At 39.9% G+C, this 24,667-nt stretch overlaps 1 protein-coding gene across 4 annotated transcripts in view; it reads right to left on the bottom strand.

Moving 5' to 3' along the window:
• Nucleotides 1-24,667, bottom strand: part of SLC4A7 (solute carrier family 4 member 7) — a 152,172-nt gene that overhangs the window by 11,495 nt on the left and 116,010 nt on the right. For all 4 annotated transcript variants that reach the window (XM_090046492.1, XM_090046495.1, XM_090046493.1 and 1 more), the window contains 12 exons: nt 23,411-23,514; nt 21,621-21,795; nt 19,167-19,300; nt 16,876-17,121; nt 15,197-15,302; nt 10,284-10,445; nt 8,142-8,255; nt 7,385-7,546; nt 6,851-7,102; nt 3,257-3,325; nt 2,527-2,700; nt 1,123-1,254 (listed from right to left, as the gene is read on the bottom strand). In XM_090046492.1, the coding sequence (XP_089902618.1) occupies nt 1,123-1,254; nt 2,527-2,700; nt 3,257-3,325; nt 6,851-7,102; nt 7,385-7,546; nt 8,142-8,255; nt 10,284-10,445; nt 15,197-15,302; nt 16,876-17,121; nt 19,167-19,300; nt 21,621-21,795; nt 23,411-23,514 (1,830 nt within the window). The remainder of the gene's footprint in view (nt 1-1,122; nt 1,255-2,526; nt 2,701-3,256; nt 3,326-6,850; nt 7,103-7,384; nt 7,547-8,141; nt 8,256-10,283; nt 10,446-15,196; nt 15,303-16,875; nt 17,122-19,166; nt 19,301-21,620; nt 21,796-23,410; nt 23,515-24,667) is intronic.

Genomic DNA, 24,667 nt, shown 5'->3' with positions numbered 1-24,667 from the left:
CCTGCTGCAAACCCTGCAGCCCACACTGGCTGCTGGGCTCTCAGCTGTGGGAGCTGGCACAGGAGGAGCCTGGGATTGTAATCACTCTCCCAGGCTCCCCCTGCACTGGTGATTGGATAAAATGGGAACTAATGTGTGATCCCACAATCGCACCTCCTGCCATGCATGTGTAAAGGAGGCGCAACTGTGTGGATCACGCATTAGATCCCACTGCACCTTTACCCACATGTGGAAAGGGGCCCAGAGATGTAGTTAGCCATATTCATCTGAAGTTAGGCAAAAGACAGGACAGTGTAGCACCTGACAGAAATATGTTAGGGAACTGAACATGAGAGGGTAAGTTTAGCTGAAACTTTGAGAAAGAAAAAAGTTACACAGGCAAATTCAGCAAAATGAACTACTTTAACATCAGCAAAAACATGCTGGGTAAAATCTCAGCCCCAAAGTCAAATATACTTTTCTGTTAATTGCAAGGACAGGATTTTGTTCTTCGTTTACAGCATAAGCTGCCAACTTTTTTTGGCAGATGTGCCACAAGTCAGCCCTGCACTCTCTCCAACTGGCACTCTAATCCCACTCCCTTACCTCACCCTCCTGTTCAGTTTTATGCTGCCTGTCCTCCCTGCTTGATCTGATGCTCTGTTCTTCGCTCCCTGCACCAACTTACCACTGTGCTTGCTGCCTGTCCTCTCCCCAGTCTACTACGTGCAACACACAGGTTGCCTGTGCCACTTGTGGCATGCGTGTCATAAATTGCTACCCCTGATCTAGGGAACAGCAGGAGTCCCAAAGCTATTAATATTCAATGGGGAAGTTACTTCTGGCACTAAGTTTGACTTGTTTCCTGAATCATAACCCATTACTAACAGAGTTTAAATAATTATCCTTTTCTCCCCTTGAATCCTAGAAATATCAGTTCTTATACTAAACACCTCAGTTAGAGAATTTCAGATGTTAATTACCTTTGATTTTTTTAAAAAAAAAATTAAATGCTAACTTAAAAATCCATGCTAGTGCTCCTGCCAACTTATAAGCTAATGAGAATTTGACATCTATCTGTTGCAATTAACTCAGGAAATATTCATTTAATTTAGTTTTGACATTTTTTTTTTTTAAACTTACTTCTTTTTCCTTTTTCTTTTTATCATCTTCTTTCTTCTTCTTACTTTCTGGCATAAGATCATCAAGCCAGCTAAGCTCTCGTTTGGTAAAACACAAGTCCATGAGTTTGCGAATGAACACTAATGCTAAAACCTTAACAGAAACAGAAATTGAACCCTTCAATAAATATTTTTATACAAAAATATAAGGTCATTTCCAGATATTAAGTTTCTCTAACCAAGGGCAATTTTTTTCTCCCCTTTCACAACAGGAAGAACAGCTAAACCACACAAACTAAGGACACATACAGACTTTCAGTTTGTCCTGGGAAAGATGCTACTCTCCCAGGAGAGGCCTCAAGTGTATAGATGTTCAGGCTTTTTATCCCAGAAAACAACCAGGGCTGAATCACTGTCCTGTAAGTCTCTCCTGGAAGACCAAGTATCTTCTAACAGAAACCACAGCACAATTCTTCAGCATCCCAGGGTACTCCCTGTCTGGAGCAGCAGAGTCCAGCAAACAACATGGTCCCACCAAGGAGGGAGCAGAATACACCCCCTTCACAATCATACATTGTGCTGCAGGCAGTCAGGCTGACACCAAGCAGTCTGGGTCAGCAAATCCAGGGCTGCCTCTTGCTGACCACTGACAATGATCTTTAGGGAGACTGAGTGAGCCTGCAGAACATGCTGAGATGTGTGCAGGAGTGGGTCCCCTGGTTGTGCAGCCTCAACACTACAAGTTCTCTGCTCTTTATTGGTGTAGTTTTTGAGTGTCTGTTCAGGCACTGCCAGGTAAGTTTTTCAACCAAGAAAACAAACCTAGGAGATCTCTCCCAGTTCATTTGAACATGTATATGCAGCCAAAGTGTCTCAAAAACTCAAGACTTCTATCACATTTACAATGATTCAACTTAGCCCATTGCTTATTTTCAGGAAAAATAAAATGTTTTCCAAAGCGAAACATTTTTACTAAAACTTTCTTACCATCTATAAACAAACTCTTAAAATCAGTGGTGTTCAACCTTTTTGCCCTATGGGCAGGATGAGCAGTGTGTGGAGAAGGAGGCATGGCGTGGCCCCCAGTCCAGCTGCACAGGGAGAATGGGCATGACCCGGCTCCCAATCCAGCTGCAGGGGGTGGGGAGGAGATGGGGATGTGGTTCAGTCTCAATGTGGCTGCACAAGAGAAAGCGGTTGTGAACTGGCCCTGACCTGGCTGCACAGAACTTGGGAATCTGGCAGCATGAGATGGGTGGCTGTAGAAATTGCCACTACTTCTCCGTCACCAAATTTCCTGATATGTGGGGACTCCCTGGGGCTGGATGCCACAGCTTCATGAGCCAGGGGTTGAGCACCCATGCCTTAAATATTCTATATGATGTAATGGTTTTAGAAAATTAAGGTATTAAGCCAAACAACTTACCATCATGGGGAAAACAACAGCAGCTGCAGAAGCTTTGATTACCCATAAAAGAATCAGACAGGTGAGCTGAACAACTGTGAAGATATGGACCTTCCAAAGTGGCACGTAACGCAGATAAATCAAATCCGGTTGATGTTTGGCAGGCATTCCAAACAATTTTATACGGTCAAAAAACTGTATGGAAGAAGATTAACCTTCAACTAATGGAATTTTCCAAAAAGAAACTAAGTAGATACCATGCCCACTGAAAAACACCTAATTTTACAGGCTATAAGTGTAAATAAATAGGAGAAAGTTCTTCCTAATATCCAACATACACTTCCCTTGCTGCAAGCTGAAAATGAGCATTTGTTCATTCATTTTGAGTCACTACTTTTTGATTTTAAAAACATACCTGTCCACATTTATTGACATTATTTTAGGATTTTCATATTCATATGCCTACAGGAAGAACGTGCGCCAAACTGGGCATGTTTCTAACTTCTATTCTGATGATACACTATAATGTGACTCATATTTGAATCAGAGAGGTATGTTACTTCCCCCCCACCCCATCTGATGCAAAGCAACTGAGTTCAGATAATTATATCTTTTGATTTTATCTTAAGCACCTGAACTACTATGATCCTAGAAAGATTATTCCAGAAAGAAATGCATTTTTCTAGTAGCCTTAGCAAATAGAAAAACACCCTCCAAAAATATAAGCTTATTTAACAAAACTAGACCTTACCTGGATGCCCTTTAGTGAAGATACTCCCATGTAAAGAAAGACGCCATACAAAACCGGCATTGGAATAAACTGGGAAAAAATAGGACTGTCAATTCAATAGTTGAGGCTTGCATTTATTAAAAAACAAAAAAACCCCAAAAACACACGCATGATAAAATATAGTTGTCCAAGTTAACATAAATGATTGCGGGGAAGAATCAGAATTATTTTCTTGGCATCAGAATAACATTGACATTGAGGTTCCTTATTTTTTTTTAGAAGATAACTGCAGCACCAAGAAGCTGGAGAGCATAAGCCAAACCTATCACTATGTTTCACCTATGTTTTAGTGAGGCCACAGCTAGGATTAAGAAAGTAACTGTTTGTCTATTGCATTCCTTGGCCGCAGACTCCTACAAGGACGTTAGTTAGTGCCAATTGTGTTCACGTAGGTGGTTCTTTTCCAATTCTCAGTAAACAGTTACATAAGTGCCATACTGAGTCCAATCAAAGGTCTAGCCTACTAGCCCATCTCTGGACAGTGGCAGGAATGGATACTTTACAGCAGGGTTGGAAACATGTTGCCACCACAGGACACTATTTGTGATCCAATCCCCACCGTAGAAGGCACCCCAGCGCCTCCTTAGCTATCAGAAGATACTGTGAAGGAAATTCCTAGAAAAAAAGGCAGGCAACTAGGACCCTGGGGATGCCTGCTCTGCTCAAGCAGAGTACATAAACTGAATGTGACAGGCAAAAGGATCCTAGGGGCTGCACCTCTGCTACTGTGGCTGGAGTGTTTTATCAATTCCCTGAGCTGCTGCAGGCAGATCCAGACTCTTCCCAGGCCAGATCCAGCCTGCAAGCTATAGGTATCCAACCCCCATTTCTGCAGAAGAGCACTGAACATACATCTAGAGTGACTTACCCTCTGGTCATTACCCTCCCTGGGACCCACCACCATCACTGGTTTAGAGATGCCACAGGATCTCGCTCCGATTCTTCCAAGACCACCAATGGATCAAGACTACCAAAAGCATTTTCCGTAATACTACATTTTCTCACATACCACGCCACTACACCAAATAAGACATGTACTATGTTTTTGGAAGGCAGAATATAGGGAAAAAAAGTTTCCAGAGTCATGGCCTAGAGCTAGCTTTTTCAAGATGGTGCTATCAGCTTCTCAGCATCTTCCAGGAACAGGAAGGCAGATCAGTACAATAACAGAGTTAACCCTTTCACGGCCACTCAAACTGTCCCCAGTCACTCGTCTTTGTCCTTCTGTGCATAGGCACCTGGTAGGGGGTGCACATGCCCATCCTGATGGGGCCTGATGCTGTCAGTAGGGCTGGTGCCTCCCCCCCCCCCCCCCAACAGGGCCATGGCCATCAGTGGCTTCTGTGGGTGCGCCCCAGATTCAGGAGGCACCAGTCACTCATGCTTCTTTGCCTACATGCAGTGAAGTTCTAGCAAAGAAAATCAGCTTCCTTGCTTAAAGACAGGCACCCCAGTTTTGGAGGGCTGATTTGGGGGGGGAAGTTGTATACAGTATACTACATTTCATGAGCTTAAATTTTGGTCATTATCGACTACATTGAAGTCAATAAAAATGAATGACTATTACTATTACTGAGCCATCCAGTTCTGCAAACTGTTCAGGTTTACCTTGACAAAGGGATTAGTTTTTTTTAAAATCTACTCAAGTTGATTGGGGTCTTTCCCCTGACTTCAAGGAGGCCTTGGACCAGGCCTTTCCCATACCATTCAACACTAAAAAAAAAAGTACTTAAGGTTATGTAAAGGCAAGATTGACTATGCACTCTACTGATTATACTGGAAAAGTTGTAACACACCGCAACAAGCCTGAACAGATGGACAAGATTCTCACTATTGCTACCCCCTTTTCATTAAGTTTAAACCAAAGTCCTTAAATGAAACTTGCCAAGTTGCACAGAATTTCAGCAATGCTGGTGTTGAAAAGAGTGGAAGAGAAAGTTCAATCATGCATGAATAAACTGACAAGTAGTATGTGCAGAGATACAGAACAAGAGCACGACAGCCTAAAGGCATAGGTGTCTCACTGAGGAGGGGAAAGCAGAAGTGAAAAGAACTGCTAATGTTCTTTTTCAATTTTTCAGTAAGAAACAGCCATCTATTATGTGATTTCCATCTGTAATAGGCCTCAAGGAAGCTAAACAATTGAATCAGATGTTAGATGTGAAAGGAACTTTATAGGTCAGACTTCAATTGTCTGCATCTTTATACTACTGCACTCCACCCATTAGAACAATTAATAACTAGTTAGTACATTTCCAGAGGTACTGTTTTAAAGCACTCTCATTGACTTTTGAATGACCTTTCTATTTTCAGTGGGCTGAGTCTGGATATTTCTTCAAACTATCCTAAGTTTCCCATTTATTAGTTTAGGAACATTATTTTTTTATAACATATACGGTCAAACTTTCATGGATTAAACTATTTAAAAGGTTACTGTTTTAAAATGGCATTTTAACAGCTGTTTCCTCTGTTTTCAAAGTGATGATACTTGAAAGCGTTTGAGATCAAGAACTGAAAAGCATTATACAAAAGCTAGGTATTACAATTCATCATATACCCAAACACGTGTTTCCATTTTTGGGTGCAGACTGAAGTGCGGCTCCCAGATGTAACTCTGGACAAGTTTTTCCAAAGCGCTCCAAGTTACGGTGTTGCACCAAACCAAACAGAAGTTCACTATTGGTTCTAGGTGGGAGGGGAATATTAGCTGCCAGCTGGGAGCAAGATTCCCATAGCAAAGGCCAGGGCTCTCTGCCAGCGCTCCTGTTTTCAGAATGGGAGGGGGGAGAAGCCAGCAAAAGGAGCTCATTCTTGGGCTCCCTGCTGGTGCTGAAGGGTGGGGTGGGGTGAACTGGACCTTGCAGGGGCTCCAATATACCCTCCGCATCCTCCAGGAAGCACTGAAAGCCCACCAGACTGAACTCTCTCTTCTCCCTCCTCCCCTCTCATCCTGAAAACAGATACAGGCTGGGACCTCGAAGACAAGTTACAAAAGACGCTACATTTTGAAGCGTCTATCTGATACCTCATGCAATGGGGGGCAGGTCACATTTTCACCCTATCAGCCATTTTTCAAACTGTCTACAGCAATGCACTTGTTTTTGGTCACAGCTATAAACTGGTGTCTGTGGACAGATCAGGGTAAAACTGTCACTTCTGTCTGCACCCTTTAGTGACAAGTTTTAACCTCTTTCAGTGCTGAAGAGCAAACACAGTTAAGAGAAAAGATAAGGTTGATTGTACTCAATTTTGTGCATTACCATTTTCAACCAGTTTTCATCTATGAAAACCCACTCAAGTCACCCATGGGAAAAATCTGGAACAAACAGACCCTAACCTGACCTGCAGAATTTTTATTAATTATAAACAAATCAGACTCTTGAAGGTGCTGTTTCTTCCCACTCTTCCTCCTTTCCAAATCTTTGCAGATTCTTTTAAAAAGATTCCTCTAAATTAAGTGTGGCTGTCTTATTACCATTAAACTTGCTGAAATGATCAAACACTAAATTGTGATATGAAAATAAAGGTGTATGTTTTGGAACAATATAATCTTACCTTTAATACAGAGGTCATGAACACAGATAGCCCCATTAGAACAAAAATCATGAGCCCTGTTACTCGTTGCTCCCGGATTCCCAAGAACTTTGGCTGCTCTCCTGGGGCAGAGCACTCAGATTCAACTTTTAGGCTGTTGACATGACTTATAGACAGGACAGTTGCAGCCACAAACCAAGGCAAGCCCATGAGGGAACATATCCCCAGCATAACACCAACCACAAGCAGATCAAGGTGATAGCCACAGCCTTTCTGTAAAGTCAAGCAAAGAAAGACATTTTCTACAAAACTGAACATCTTTTAGGATCTTTTACTTTGTGCTGCAATATTCACTAGCCCATAATTTAGCAACAAACAACAAGAGAGAAATAAGCTATTATCTAGAGGTTTAAGAGTGCTAACAGTTTCAGCTTAATTTTGTTTTGTAGATCTTATCCTAATTTTGAAAAGAACACATTTTATTTGTACTAATTTTAACTTGTGTCCACAAATTAATTTATATTACATTAGAAAATGAATAAAAATAAAACTTACTTTCAACTTATGCTCCTTTCTGTTTATGATTACTGCTGTGATCTGTTGATCCATGAAAATAAGAATTGTACAGAGTAAAGCAGGAACAGCAGCTACCAGTAATGTCCACCAAGGATTATTTCCCAGGGGATCTATGAACCATCCCCTGTCTTTTGAAGTGGGCTGGAAAAAAAAACACAAAGCCGTGAGTAGTGGGACTGAAGGTGGTCAACAAAAAAAAGACCGTTTTATTGCCATAAATGTTTTCCATAGTAATAAAAAAAATTAGATTGATAAGGCTTTTGCTTTCATATAATGTAAAACAAAACAATGTTCAGGTTCCAAAATGGCTAGGACTAAAGAAGTGATGTATCTGACTACTATATATACACAACATTATAAGCTTTAAGACACACAAAAGCATGGTTTGTGTGAAAACTTAACAGACAAAAATCAAAAAAAGTCATTCCATTTTCTTTAGCTTCCAGATACCACTCCTAAAAAAGATCTGTGCTTTCCAACAAAAACAACAAGGATTTCCATTAAAAACATCTCCTTTAGGTAAACAGACCAAAAGCAGAAGTGTAGATTATTAAAAAGTAGAAGGAAGCTAAGAAAAAGCATGGAAAAATGTTGATTTAAGCTGCATTCCTATTAAAAGGAAAAAACCACTTGCTTCTTCCTTATTCAACTATATACTTGTTCGTCGTTCCGTTATCTTTAAGACTGATGATCATTTATATGCTTTAAAAAGGAAGAGACGCTTTTTATTTCTTACTTCAAACTTCTCAGGGACAAGCAGCTTAGGAGACGGAACTCCAACAAGGTAGTCGATCAGAACCATGATCATGATGGTTAGAAACACAGCAAAGTCACTGATTGTAGAGCGCACCTATAAGGAAGAAAGTACGTTATATCAGCTATTCCCATTGCTATATTCAATAACTTATGCAAATTCAAATGGAGTTTAAAAAATTGTTAATGCAAAATGTGATCTGGTTCATCAGAAATCCTAAGGCCCATTACTGACACTCCACATTTCTTCTCCCTTAAAAAGTGACTTGTAAGCTTGAAACCAATGACATGGGTTTCAACATAGAACAATGTTTCTTACACTTCTGATATCTGGGGAACACTTCTTTTCTGGATTAAAACCACACTTTGCTCACTGGTCTGTGGACCCAATCCTGCCCTTTTTGCACAGCACACTAGTGTGCCTTGGCACACCCATTGGGAATCACTTCTATAGGAGATGTGTTTATATGACAAAGCCACATCATGTTGAAACATGTGATAGACCCTGAACAGCAGAGGTCCATAACACCACACTACTTCCAATTCAAAAACAAGCAGGTCCAGGATATCTCAGTCCAGTATCTCCTTATGCTATATAGCACACAATGTATGCTGACTGTCCACACTAATGTGACTGAAACATTTTCAATAAATCCCATTCAAAATAATCTGTTGAGTGAAACAAATTCCTTCCAGGCCATTGGAAGTATTCTGGTTCCATTTGTAATTAGGGCCAGTTCCTCAAAAACTGCTTCCCAATTGGATTTGTGCCCCACTTCAAACACACAAGAGAATGGTCACACAGAGGAAGCATCTAATTTGCAACCGTCCAACTTCCAGTCCTCTCAAATATTGCATACCAATAGTTGATTTTTATACATGATATTGAGCAATTTCACCAGAAAACAAAGGCCATGATATTCTGCAAGATGTTTACACAAGTAGCAATAGGTTTCCCAGCTTGCAATATACTGCAGAGGCTACCCCAAAGGAGGACTCCCTAATACAGAAGAACTACAGCACTAATCAACTATCAATTAGCAAATCCTTCTGGTCTCTTCTCTACGAGGCACTGTTCATCCTCCCCCCCTTAATTATTTCTAAATACTATACTGTTATTGTAATTTAAATGAAGTTCCTGGATATAAAGTTGCAGAATTGCTCAGTAAAATCTCCATTCACACACTTTGTATTCAGCTGATCGATAGATACCAGTGTAACAGTTTCAGGTCGTGGAAAATGAATTAGATAATAATGTTAAATAAGTGCTCACAGACCTCTGACATAAAAGAGATATCACTAACTTTTAATCTGTATTAAGTGAGGAAAATTAACAACATTATCACTTGGTAACATCAGTACAGATCCATAGGCCTAATTACACCGTTGAATACTTAGCCTATTCATTACTGTGACTACAAAAATCAGAGGTAGTTCACTGACTGTTAAAAACCCTTGAAATTATACCTGTTTAACCATCATCAGAACCCTCCATTTCAATGTTTGTTTTTTTAATCTAAAAAAAATTCTGAAAATTTTCAATACTAATTTCTCCCTTCTCCTGACCAAAATCAAGCAGTCAAAGTGGGCTAACGTTTGATATGGAAATTCTAATTCTGATGTTTGACATGGAAAAAAAGCAAAAGTCTTCTTAAATTTCATCACAAAGCAAAAGAGGCACATGAGTAAGTTACCACATTTACTCACACACCACAAACATTTTTCCTGCCTCAAAAAAAAAATCAGCCTTCTAAAATTAGGGTATGTCCAGTGAAGAAGCATGTAAGCACTATGCTGTAATGGATAATCACTTCTCTCCAGCAGCAGTGGTAGTGTGCAATGTTAACCTTCTCTGTGCCACTGCTGAACTGGCAGCAGCTTTTGGTTGTCCAGCTAAAAACTACTGCTAATTCAACAGTGACAGTGAAAGGATTAACACTAACTTTTACTTGGAGCAACCAGTGAACTGACTGGGGGGGCGTGAGCTGGTCTGTGGCTATGCTTTGCCTTGCAAAGATAAGGTGCATGTCTTATTTGGGAACCTGTGGCATGCAAGAAAATCCAGTTCATCACTGAGAGCAAGAAAACTTTTTACAAAACAAGCTGTGGCTACACCCCAATTTACCTTGGTAGGAAAATAGCGTTTGGTCTTGAACTGCTTGAGAAAAGAGGAAAGGAAAAATGTTGTAAAGAATAATATGACAGACCAAAACAGAACATCTGGAATATATGGGCCATGATGACCACAAGCTGATCCAAGAAATGCACCCTTAAACGTCTTACATTCCTGCAAAACAAGACAATAAAATTAAATTGTTTAAAATACATTCATTCAAATAATCAATTTATCTTCTGCCCTCTCACAAACTCATCCAGGAAAAAGAACTGCTTTGAAAAGACACTCCCATAATAAAAGCTTTAAGTAATTGTGATTTGATTATATGCCCTCTTAGATTCAGCATCAAAACCTGAATTTTAAATATTTCTAGAACCTGTGTGTACAAAAAGGTGTTTTCATAAACAGAAAGCATTCCATTAACACAGTCAACTTATTTCTGCCTTGTTTTTCCAAATGATGTCATCATGGAATATTCTGCAGGCTCAACCCCAGTATGGCAAGTAATTTCATGCAAAATCATCTTTCAAGATGACCTTGAAATGGGCTCCCTCACTTAAATTCTCTCTCCACTTTCCCCATTTCTTTATAATAAGGCTTATATTTACCCTCTTAGAGATTCTTCTCTACTTTAAATTCTTCCTACAAAACTTCTAAAATTTTTTAAAACTGGAAAGCTGTTTTGTTTGTTTTTTAAACTGTATTGTTTTAGAAGGAATACTATTGAATTAAATAGCAAGTTAAAGCTGATTTTGAGAGGTGAGGATCTCTCCAAGTAAACCAGGGGGAAAAAAATCTGCCTATGAATAACAAACGAGTGAAAAAATGAAATCCCAATTATTATTAGTAGTATTACTGTTATAGTCTTAGAGAGAGCCCCACTAGTGTCAAAACTGACCCTTTACAAAGAGATAAAAAGCCTGTAAAAAACCGCTTACACTCAGCATATGACAATACAACAGGTGGATACAGAGAAACTGTAAAGACCTTGTTACAAGTTCAATTTAAAGCTGGATAGAAACCAGCCATACAGTTGTTACACAATTTCAAGCACTAGTTTTGTAGCTGGTAGGCTCTTCTTAGAGCTACACATTGGTAATTACTTTGGATATATGGTAGTCTAAATTTATTATACAATTAACCAGTTAATTGCCTAATATATGTAACATGCAACAGAAGCCTAAGAGAACAAGACGTGAGCAACACAAACTGGCTGTCAGCCTATACACAATCCAAGCATTTCAATTGAAAGAATAATTCACACTTTCCAAATAAACAAGTGAGAAACAGGAAATTTAAACTGATTTGTTTATGAGCAATGTCAAATTTTGGGCTTGGTCTGCTGACCTGGAAAGTTTCCCATATTTTGGTTTTTATAAATTTGTGGATTTCACTTGTCCATTGGTCAGAATTGTTACCATGGTTAAGTACAGGCAGCCAAAAAGCCAGAGGCTGAATCAATTCAATCTTTGCAGTTTTGACTAACATGCATAGATTAAACTAATAATCATGTGAACAGTCATTCACTTCTGACTCTGCAAATGCAGCCACATGCCTGCAGTGGCACAGGCCAGAAGCTGAAGGGTGCTAGAGCACACCTCTCAGCCACTGCCAAAAGGGAAGGAAGGAGAAAAGCACTTCAAGGCTTTCCTAGCTTCCCTGCTCAAGCAGAGGGGAACATGGCCAAGCCTCAGCATGCTGAGGCCAGGAGCAAGGGGGCTTTAAACTGCCCTCCCTGGCCTACATGTGACCCCAGTCAAGATCTGCCCAGTGCAGGGATGCAAGTCTCTGCCAAGCCTTTGTCCCCCTGCTCTGTGCTGAGATGGGGGCAGTCCATGCTAGGCTTTTGCCCCAGCACCTCCTTGAGTGAAGGGGGGGGAAGGGGCACACTCTGACCCAGGTCTTACACACTGAGGTAGGGAGAGAGGGAGTTTAAACTGCCTCCCAGACTCACACAGGACCATAGCTTGGGTCTGATAAAGGGCAGCCCCTGCCAGGCTTTTGCCCCCCAGCTCAAGCAAAGAGCAGGGCACCTGGCCAGACCCCAACCCAGGGCCAGCACTTGAAGGCGGCGGGGGGGGGTTAAACCCCCTCCTAGGCCCCCATAGGATCCCAGCCCTGGTCTGCATGGGGGGTAGCCCCTGCCAGGCTTCTGTCCTCTATTCCCTACTGGGGGGGATGGCCAGGGGCTTGCAGGCTGAGGTAGGGAGGAAGGAGGTTTAAACCCCTTCCCTGGCTGCATAGGACCACAGCCTGGGTCTGCCTTGGGTGAAACTCCAAGTTAAAAAAAAATCTACACACACGCACACACCCCCTACAGATTTTAACTGGGAGATGTGCTGTTGGGTGGCATTACAGTAGAAGAGTTTGGCCAGAATTAAGAAGAAATTGATTTCTTCTTGATTTCAGATGAGAAAGTATAGAATTATTGGGGAGGTTATAGGCAATTGCTTAAAATGTTAAGCTGGTGTGACAGTACAAATACACATACACACAATCATAGAAAGTTAGGTTTGGAAGGGACCTCAGGAGGTCATCTAGTCCAACCTCCTGCTCAAAGCAGAACCATCCCCAACTAATTCATCCCAGCCAAAGCTTTGTCTAGCTGGGTTTTGAAACCCCCACCACCTCCCTGGGTAAGCTGTTCCAGTGTTCTACTACCCTCCTAATGAGAAAATTCTTCCTAAGACCCAGCCTAAACTTTCCTTGCTGCAAGTTAAGGCTGTTGTTCCTTGTTCTGTCATCTGCCACCGCAGAGAACAGATTAGTTCCATCCTCTTTCAAACCCCACTTCAGGTAGTTGAAAACTGCTATTAAGTCTCCTCTCAGTCTTCTCTTCTCTAGACTAAATAATAAGGGGTGCGAAGCTTCGGTCACTGATTCGATTCGGAGATTTGGCCCAATTTGGCAGTTAAATCTCCAAATCCGAATCAAAATCAGGAAACCCATTAATCTCTCTGAATCAAATCAGAAGCCTCCAATTTGATTTGGAGAGATTTGAAGATTTAGCCATAGATACATGTGTATCTCGTTCTTCTACGTACCTCAAGGTACCAGGCACGGCTTGTAAACGATGACATGGTGGGGTGGATGGAGCATCACACAGGAGTGCAGGAGGGGTCCCCCCACACGCTTGGCAGCAGATCAGAAGTACTTCTGGTCCACTTCCAGGTCCACAGCAGAGCGTGCAGGGGACCCCTATGCCCCCCACCCCCGGCTCAGCAACTGGTGCCTCCTGGGTCGGGGGGCGGGGAGGGGTCCCCTGCATGCTCAACAGCACACCTGGACGTGAACCAGAAGTACTTCCAGGTCCACCGCCGAGCATGCAGGGGACTGCCCTACACTCTCATAGGATTCTTCATCCGCCTCAGCATCTCAGTGTTCACAAGCTATGCCTCGTACCTTGGGGTACGTAGAAGAAAATAAAACTGTGTTTATGGCTGAATTGCTGATTCTCCAAATCAGAATTGAAATCTTCAGATGGACATTCGGCAAAATCAAATTGGGACAGTGATCTGAATCAGCAAATCAAATCACTGTCCACCAAATCAGGCTGAATCTGAATCTACTACCGCCCACTTCGCACACCCCCACTGAATAAGCCCAGTTCCTCCAGTCTTTCCTCGTAAGTCTCACCCCCCTCACCATTTTTTGTTGCCCTCCACTGGACTCTCCAATTTGTCCACATCCTTTTTGTAGTGAGGGGCCAGAACTGAACACAGTACTCCAGATGTGGCCTCACTAATGCTGAGTAGAGGGGAATAAATTACTTCTCTTGACCTACTGGCAACACACCTACCAATGTAGCCTAGGATACTGTTAGCTTTCTTGGCAACTAAGGGACACTGCTGACTCATTTCAGCTTACTGCCCACTGTAATCCCCAGGTCCTTTTCTGCAGAGCTGCTGCCCAGCCAGTCAGCCAGTCAGCCCCAGCCTCTACTGGTGACTGAGATTGCACTTGTCCTTGTTGAACCTCATTATATTCCTTTTGGCCCACTCCTCCAATTTGTCTAGGTCACAGTGAATCCTAGCCCTACCCTCCACATCTGTAAAAGAATCATTGATGGGACTTTGAGGCTCAAAACAAAGCCCACGGGCCATATCTCACAGATAATTTAAACATATGGTAACAATCCTAACCAAAGAACGAGTAAAATCCACAAATGAACAAAGAAGATCGTGCCAAGATGTGGATCAGAATTCAAAGCATCCTTGAAACTGTTCAGTACATGCAGCAACCTTGGGAAATGAATTATTATAGTGGAAACTTGGAAGGACAGCACTTGCCATTAACTATTAGATAACAGTATATTAGATATAATATTTGGGCAGGAAATATTTATTATAATGGTAACTGTCAGCAAATGTTGACTTCTAACACCTGAATATGTACTTTTAATCCTAAAATAAAGTATATAGATGAAGACTTTCATTTGGATATGAGGAAGAAGTAAAGATCAAAGGATAATCAAATATAAAGTGTACAATTTTTTGAGAAGCACTTTAAGTTCGTGCTTAAAGTTTAAGTACATCAAGTTCACTGACATCCATATTGAAATGAGGACTCAACCTACTAAAAATAAATGCTACCATGATACAATAGTAATAGAGCAAAATCATCACACACATGTTTTACCTACATTTTGGACAGAGCTTGTCCTTAGCCTATGAATATGAAGTAAGCCAATAATAATAGTAAACATTTAGATAAACGTCTTTTTGTGAAATGGAGACTTATTGGCACGTATCATAAAATGTTATTCAGGAACTGATGAAGGGAAGGGAAGCATTACTCTCCAAACTTCCAGTCTTTTCCCCACTGTCTTAAATATCCCCTATATAGAACTGCAAAGTAACCATTTCAGATTCTATTTGGCAAAGATTAAAATAAGTCTGCATTTCATCTTCACAGGTACTCACCAAAACTGTCAGGTTACTCCATGTTATGGTATCCACAGACTTATTGCTTCTTGCCCAGATCTCTAAAGTATCATTGCTGGGGTTTTGAGGCTCAGAACATACACATCTGAAAGATAAATTAAAAGTACTTTTAATGATTTTTTTCCTCATTCTTGTTTATTTGGTTTTAAACTTGTAAATGGGTAACAATGTGGTGATTTTTAGTAATTTATATTTTCAAAAATGTTTTTAGAACAGCACTTCCTATACACTTATGAAAAGACAGAGCTCAAGGCTCCTTAGTCTGTGCAATAAAATGATTCAAAATTAAATAATAAAAAGGATGGGTTTATGAAATAAAGCCATTAGATATAGTGCCATACATAGTTTAACGTGCAATGCACAAAGGTTTGTGACGCCACAAGCCACATGTGCTTGCACGCCTAAATCCAGTCATGGATGCCTTGAGCTCCTTTTAAAGGCTAAAGGGTACCACGCTATGTTAACTTTGCTAGGTGTGTAAACATGATTCACAAGATAAACTCAGATATTTTAAACAGCAATCCACAGCATTAAAAACATTCTGACCTGCTGTGGCATTTTTTAATTCTTAATTGGCTCCATTACTTTTCTGTAGGGTCAAAATAACGAGTAGCAACTAAGAGCTGGCCTTTTTCAAGGCTGCTTTAAACCTAAGACGACCGAGAACCACTGGTATAAACTGATTACGTTGCAGTACATGGTTATCAAACCAGAAATTCATGTATTAAAAACCACAAGATCGAAAAGTTTCCAAAACACACGGAAGCTAGTTTGTTTTTATATTGGGGTGAGAAAGATATGGCTTGCGGGCAAGGAAGTGCATCTAACTTGTGGTAGGTCCCTCAGCTCCACCCAGCCCAGCTCAGGCACAGAGGGTAGCCCAAGCCATGGCACATTCACCTGATCCCGTTGCCCTTGGGTGCACAGCAGGGCTAGGGTAGCAGTGGCTAGACTTGCCTCCCCAGCCACCCCGACAGCAGTGGCTCCTTCCAGCTGCCACTGCCAGTCTCTGCCACCAGGGGACCTGGCTCCACTACCCAGCACTATGGCCCAGCTGCCCTGCACCCACTGCCAGGGGTGCCAGACACAGCAGGTGGGCGAGGTCTCCATACACCCTTGCATCTGCCCACACCTCTGATGATGGATACCAATTTTGCAGGCAGGGGCACGTGAGGAATAGATTGTCTCTGCCCCAGGCCCCACAACATTATGGCCCCATGATCCTGATCCCAGTCCCACCCATCCATCCCACTCCCAGATGCCACTTCCCACCTGCCTGTGGCCTCACCCCATCTGCCCAGTCAAGTGCAGGACAAAGCCATTTAAGACATTTTGGTGAGCTGTTGCAGCCCAGGGGTTGCCAACCAAACTCCCTAAGTGGCCCTCCAGCCCAAATAATTGCTCACCCTTGTTTTATACCTACCATGCCTTCTGCTTGGATCATGTGCAACTGAGATTGGATAATATTTAGTCAAAGCTGCGTTTTTTAGAAAAAATAAAATGCACTAAACAGAACATGCAAAAATTAAAGAATTCAAGTTTTCAAATGTTATGAACAAGTGGTATTACGTATGTACACCTTTATATACATTTATTGAATCAAAACATTTCAGTGTACTGTAAAATATGACAAATACAGTAAAAAAGATGACACTTACGAATATGAAGTCAGTTTATCCAAGTCATTGTGCATATTGAACGCATACAGTTCTCCCAAATGAAAAAGCTTTTCTAATGCCTCATAGATAAATATTATGCAAATGAGTGCTGCAAAGGCCTCCTCAGTAAATCGAGTGATGTAACATACAAGGCTGCTTGCATCAGTTGCCACTAATAATATGCAAAAAAATGCAGTCCACAGACCAATGCTGGTTCGTAGGGAGAGATAGGAAAGACCATAGTCTCTGTTTTGGGGAAAGGGGAGAAAAAAAAAGAGAAGCATTTGGAGAAACATCAAGATTACCTATACCCAAACCCTACTCCACCTTGGAACAGAGAAGTAGGCCAAGTTTTTTTCCTGCACCTATTCAACACTCCCCCCCCCCAGCTTTATTCTGCAGGGTAGCCTTGTTTTAGGTAGAGCCAAGACCATTTTTTTCATCTCTTTCTGATCCTGTGGGCTGGCATTACTACCCTCCACAGGGGATGATGAGGTTAATGGTATAGAATGCCCTCCAGCCAAGAAGAGAGGTTAGGTTCTTTTCAAAGCTACCTACCTAGTCAGAGTTCCTTGCAGCCAAACTAGTCCTTGGTCACTCCTTCCTATTCAAAGCCACCATTGTATTTTAGGCAAAAAGGTCAGGTAAATATTCTATTAAATTAGAATTTAGTCTTTGCCTGGAACTCCGATTTCCTTGGCGGGGTCAATCTCTGCTTCACAACTGCTGCTAAAGTAAGTGGTTCACCAGTGTTTCTTTTGTCTCCACAATCTGTGTTATTACTTCAGCAATTGCTGCTAGGGACAGCATTTGCCACTTAATTAGAGATCACCAACTGAAAGCTAAGAAATATCTGAGCATTTAATTTAAACAATTCTTTAATATTTTTTGTATTTGCAAGTTGGGCAGAATATGACCCTGAACTGTTGTAGATAAAAAAAACACTGAAGTTTTCATATATGCTAGTTTTAAGGTTTAAGATGAACACCATATCTCCTAAAACAGATGCTAAAATTAAGGATATTATGAAGATAGAAGATTTAATATTAGTGATTTCTACAAAGGAAGTGGTTCCACTTTTTTCTTTCATCTGTGTAATACAATTATAATTCTTTTCAAAATAGCTTTTAAAATTCTCTTTTCAAGGGTGATATTGAATAGGTAGTAAAATTAGGGTTGTAAATACTGCTTTATTAAGTACCCATTTAAACTCCCCTCATGTTATCAGATAAACAGTTAACTGATAACTTGCACCTGCCAGGGACCAGCTCCCACATATACTTATCTTCCAGACAGCAACACTAGGCTAGGAAAGCCCCTTATCCCTTGCTGCCATAGGTGAATGCCTGCCTAGGAGTCAGGACTGCAAATGGCTGCACTAGGGTCTGCAGAGCCCTGGCCTGGCTTGTTGCCAGAAGCAGGTGCACACATACCCCAAGGCAGACAGTGGGGAAGCTGTGAGGGGCCCAATCCTTCTTCTGGCAGCACACACCAGCCTCTTCCCCACCATGCACCCTAGGTGCATGTCTGGCCACCACTGGCGATAAGTCAGGACTGGGCTCCACAGACCCCAATGCAGCTACCTGCAGCATCCCCAACCACCTGTCATGAGCAGCCCAAGCGAGGCTACAAGTGGCTGCACCAGGGTCTGTGCAGCCCTAGCCTGGCTCACTACTGGTAGCAGATGCATATGCACCTCAGGGTGGACAGCAGGGAAGAGGCTGGGACTGCGCTGCCACAAAAAGAACCGGGCCACTCACAGCTCCCATTCCATACTCAGTATTAGTTCCTCCTGTGCCTGCAGGGGTCCTATGCCACTTTTCTTCCCCCTCTTAACTGCCAGACTGTTTCCCATCTTGGGCTAAATGCTTACCAGTAAGAAGGATATTACCAGTTATCAATATGTAGACAGTTAAAAAAATGCTTAATCGTTCACATTCCTAATCAAAATTATATTTGTTTTTTAAATTTGCCATTCTATTTAAATATATTTAATAGAGATGGGGATATAAAAACAGTATTCGGAGCAAGACAGGTTGAAGGCAAGAGTTTTTTTTCATTTTTTGTATTCAGATCATGGCTAGAGCTCCAGTTCACAAATCCCACAGTTGAAGTCTTGTAGGCTCTTCTTGCAAACTGACATACATTCAAACCAGAGCTGAAAAGCAGCTCTCTTTTAGTTTTGGATCAAATCAAAGAGCTAAGTCATAACACCACTATACAGAACTGAGATCTAAAATTCTATGGTTTTAAAATGCAAAGTAGTGGCGAGATCAGAAAATGTTACTTACTTGCAGAATTTAAATAATATTTTCTCAAATACTAGAACTGGTCCAGTACTCCCCAATATTGTAAGAGGCTGCCCAGCAAACAGAGAATAGGCAATCCCAGTTAACGAGGCTCCAAAGAGAGACTCTATTGCACTCTGTTTGGGGAAAAAAAATCTTCATGACTACACTGATTTTAAAATTAACATTTCCCATATTATTTACATAGTTAATATATTTTAATACTCTAAATTAGAAACAAGACATGATGTAAAAGCATTGAAGTCATTATTGTTTCACACAGAAGTGTAACTTAACACAACTTTGCTGGAACAGCATCAGGGTCAAAAGCTTTGGAATGCTTTACTCTTGAGAAACATAAAGCAGCCCAAAACCATGAAAGAAAAAAAAGTTATTCATTCTGGAGGCTGTGAAGGAAAGCACCTACCAAATGTTATAATAAAAACATAGTACCTAATCAACACATGTTCTAATAAAGTTGGCTGTCTCTAAGAAAGAAGATACTGCACCAGACCTGTATCAAAATAGCATGTGTGCTATATCAAACCTGCACCCATGAGCCATGCATTGCAAAATGCACCCAACCAGGCTTACTGAAAAATACTGGCTTACGAATACATGACAATAAGTTTAAGAACCAACATCCCATCAGGGGCAGGGGGGGAGGAAGGAGAGAAATAATCTATCCTGGGAGAGAAGCAAACCTTGTACAATACAAGTCAGTACAGTATTAAAGATTTTCACAAATTATCTAATCCAGTTAGAATTAGAACGATGAAAAAGTTATTCAACAGACAATAAGATTTTTGAGCAGCAATTTTTAAAAACCTATTTGATATTCTGTAATTATTCAAATCTGAGAAAGATACAGAAATTAGGCAAACAAAATTATTCAACAAAACACAACCAGGAGTAAAACCAATTTGCTGAATGGGGGCCACAAACAATGTAACTTCATAAATCATAAGCAATTTAAGAGGCTTATAAAACCCAGCTCATTTCAACAATTAACCTTGAACAAGTGTTTTCAAGTCAGTGCATTAACTTTGGGCTTTCAATCAGGCTGTCAGGAAAAGGAAGTACTGAGGAAGGACAGCTTTTGGGAATGAGGGAGGGGGTGAACACAAACTGTGTACCTTACAATGTCATCTACTGGGCTTGAAAGAATATTTGCAGAAACTAAATTTATTACACTCAGTGATTCACACCCAAATATTTAAAAGGCAGGAACAAACCCACAAACCATCCCAGACAGCTAAAAGAAAGAAGCTATTTATACATGAAGCTCAAAAGAAACACAGGTCCCAAAGTGACACAAGATGTACATTCAACAAACATCTTAACATTTTTATGCTAATTATCTGAACAAACTTAGGTGCAGGTTAAGTACTGCATAGTAAAGAATATTACTTATTTCTGTAAGTAGATTTTGTAATAGCCAATAAGTTGCTCAAATTTTCATATCAATAGGCAAATATCTAAAGTTACTAGCATTTAATCACACTTTATCTTTTGTAAACAACAACTAATAGTACTGACACGAGTTTAAATATTTGCTCTGAAAAGTAATATGGTGAATTCTGTGTTTTGAAGGAGAAATATTTAATCAAAACCTTAAAAAAAACTGAGATATTTAAATGCACCCTTTTCACTCAAAATAGTCTAATTTTCACATTTCACAAAGCAGAAAATACACTTCATTAAATTATTTTAATTTTATTATTAGCCAATTAATGCAGAAACACCAACTCGAGACAGATGATGTGACCATTCCCTCCCCTTTCTGAAAAATGCAATTAAAACAGATCTGGTGCTGTTAAATACTGTTCATATTGTACTACCAAAACTGAAATTGTGCTTTATAGCTAACTACATTAATATATAAAAATGAAGGGTATTTTCTGCTTGTAAGCCTTGATTATTTCCTCTTACTGAGAATAAGAACAATATACAAATAGTGAAAAAGTATATTTTACCCATTGTTTAAATACACAATTCACTTCCTCTAGTGTATTGTAGATATCATCCATCCAGACTCATTACTCAAGGTCATTAGGTTTTCTTTACTATCCACCTTGAGCCTGTGACTTATCCTAAGCAGACCACTGGGATGGTGCACCTTTATGGATTTAAGTTTTACTTTTTAAAATTAAGACCCAGTTCTATCCCCCCTTTCCAAAGAGAGGCAATGCAAGACCTCTCTCAATTCATGAAGCCATTCATCCAGTAAGGCAGGATAAAGATTTTTACCTCGACTGTGCATCTTCTCCTGTTCACATGGGTTTCCCACATTTTCCACAGCAATTACCTTTTGGGGGAAGGTCTGTTTTGGGGCAGGCTAAATCAAGTGCTGTGGGTAAATTCTTCAAATAAAAGTGTGAATAAATGAGACAAATGCACACAGTGACTTGCCTCTGAAGATCTAAAAGCCTGGCTACTACCATTCTTTGTACTCACTATTCTGCCTTGTGTAGCTTCTCCCAGGAGCCCTCCAAAAGTGATTACAGGAGACATACAGGCACAGTATAGGAAAAGAATCGAGGCCAGGCACTGCAGGCTTAGTGCATCCTTGAAGTCACTCAAGAAAAAAGTTGTTTTCCTTTTGATGTCAAGCATCAAACCACCAAAAAGCCTAAATAGGTGAGATGAAACTTGTCAAACTGTACACTAGAGGATTCTAGCTAGTTAAAACTATGGGCTACACAAGACTGCCAGTGCCAATTGCTAGCACAAGTTAACCACTTCATAATCCAATTTAAAATATAATACTAAAATGTAAAATAATTTAGATGATCCCAATTAAGCAATTTTAGAAAAAGCAATTATATTTCACATTTTTAAAAGGTGGCTACATATTTTGCATATAATGGGCTAGATATTGAAAGAGATCCTGGAAATTATTTTAACCAAACAGTGTTTAGAACCTCATACCCAAATGCAATGATGTTCAGAACAAACTGAACATGAAGAGAGCGGTTCAAATCTAAAATTCCAGAACCATTGTCATTTCCTGCACTCCAATGTTTACCAGAAATCTATGAGTTCTAGAAGCAGCTTTAGTTTTATTTTTTAGCGAAATTCTCCATATATAGAGTTTTCTAAATATATAAATAATATCTGTCTCCCATCTGTTGCAGCAATGGGCTTTAGATATAGAAAAATTTTAAGAAAAATAAAAAAGACATAGTATAATGAAATCAACTGAGCAAAATAGAAGCAGAAACTGCTATTATGATGATAGTTGTTCTCTAAAATGTCGACAAGGTCAAACCCATATTAAACCAAATATTTACAAAAATATTTGGTTATGAATTCAGAGTATGGTCACAAAACAGTGGAAAAAAACCATAACATTCTGTTCTTAAAAGAAGGATCATTTGTACATAGTACAAGCTCCATTGGCCTGTATATGGAAGCAAGGAAGGCTTTACTTGAACTGAAAAATCAAGTCAGCTCATATGGTGACAAGTTCTCTTTAAATCTCTAAAAATGTACTACTGACTAGTTTTAGCCTACGGAATATTACTTCGACTTTCTAGTTTTTCCCCTATTTTTGATCTAAGGCTGTTTCTGGGGAAAGAATTAGAATATAGCCTGTGAAATATTTTACTAAATTTATAGAAAATTAAATGTTGTAGTCAAGGGTATCTGTTTAGTAAACACGCCAGAAAAGGAATGTGATTTATGTACAAGAGCTGTTATTGAAAATGAGTGCAGGACAAGTATCAATACTTTGCCTACATTCTGTTCCTTGCGGGAAGCTGTCAATGTTTGAATGTGGAGACTGCCCAGTAATTTCTGTTTTGTTGGGTATCTTTTAGTTTCTTCTGTAGAATTCTTCTTTGACACTAATTTTTTGTTTTTATGTAACATTTTGAATATCTAGCCCAGTATAGAAAAAAAAAATCAATTTTCTGCTATATGTATGATAAATGCATGCTTTATAACAGCTTAAAATTAAAAATGATTTCTGAAAATTCAGTCAATTAAAGGAGGCATTATCATATAATGAAATCCTTCACAAGTGTGTTGAGAAATATTGACATACTGTCGATAATGATTTAAAGTAGGCCAATCATAGGTAAGAACTTAACACTTGAAAAGGAAAAGGAAGAGATGTGCTCAATTAAATCCTTTCAATTCATAATAAAAGGTATTGATAATGTCATCACAGAAAACTGTAATTAGTAATGATTTATTTCTCCAATTTTTTTTGTGATTACTCAAACTTAATTACGCAAACACACCTTCCAGTCCTTTGTAGCTCAGGTCCAGCATGATGGCCCTCTTCTTTAAGCGTCTCTCCAGTAGGGGTAGATCCATTTGGAAATTTAGGTAGCTTCCTTTTCTCCTATATCAGGAAAAAAAACATATGATTTAAGATCTTTTCTTACTAATAACCATTAATTCAGATGAAGTACAGATACCCAATACTTAAAAAGTAATCGAGTTTTAAAATACTACTAAGACAACAGTTCATAAATATTTCTGCTAATAATGTAACACATTCCAGAAGTTCTCAAAAGGCAGTATTATTCCCTTCTGGGTCACATGTTCTTTGATAATTAAATTGAATTAAAATATTTTTAGCAAATTTTTACCACTATGTCTGAATCTTTTATACCTAAAATTCCATAACATACCAATTACATAAATTGTGCTATGATGCATCAAGGTACGCAATATATATACAAATGCATACTCCAATAAACACAAGACTCAAGGCATCCACTTAAGACCTCTTTCTCCATCAACATTGCCCTTTAGCCTAAAGTACTCCCCTCTCTCCCTCCCAATCTTAGGTCCATCTCCTTCATGTATTTAGGAGAAAAAAAAAAAAAAAAAATCTCATCTTCCATCAGCTTTCAGTTTACTAGAACATAGAAGGCAAGCTCTTCTAGACTCCTTTTCTAAGACAGGTACTCTGTTTACCTTTCCTGTCATGTTCTAGTCTCAGCTGATCTTTCTTGAACAACTGGAACCAGATTTGTTTTTTACATTCATAAATACTTGTAACAAAAATAGATGTATTTCATCTATTCAAGTTTAGTATAACAGCAAAACAAGCTTGTTTGCTTAAAATGGCAAAGATACTTATAAGGCATATTTAAAATATGGTTTTTACTTCAGTTTGGCTTCTGTCTGTTCCATTTTCTTCAAAGTTTAATGGAACCCTATAAAGGGAACTGACATCCTTCATTTTACTTGTCAATGATGCCAAACATGCACTCATTGGAGTAGGTGCACCCACTGGTGTCACACATGGGGTTGATTTTCTTTGGGCTGGCCATACAGGTGCCTGTGAATGAGATGGCAGCCCTGCCAAAAACCCAGCAATGGCAGAAGCATGCGCAGAATAGTGTGGCCGAGTAGCTCTCTCTCAAATTGTACACAGCATTCCAGAAGGTCTAAAGTACCAACCTGCACACAGTGGCATTAATTCTTCCCCATTTCCAATAGAAAATACTTCACCAGATGCATCCTAGGATCCCATTTGCCTGCTT

The sequence above is a fragment of the Crocodylus siamensis genome, chromosome 5, assembly GCF_052110815.1.
Source record: "Crocodylus siamensis isolate JL-2025a chromosome 5, ASM5211081v1, whole genome shotgun sequence".
In the NCBI taxonomy this organism is placed as follows: domain Eukaryota; kingdom Metazoa; phylum Chordata; order Crocodylia; family Crocodylidae; genus Crocodylus; species Crocodylus siamensis.
Note: the sequence above shows the minus strand (reverse complement) of the source record. Positions and strands in the feature narration are given on the sequence as shown.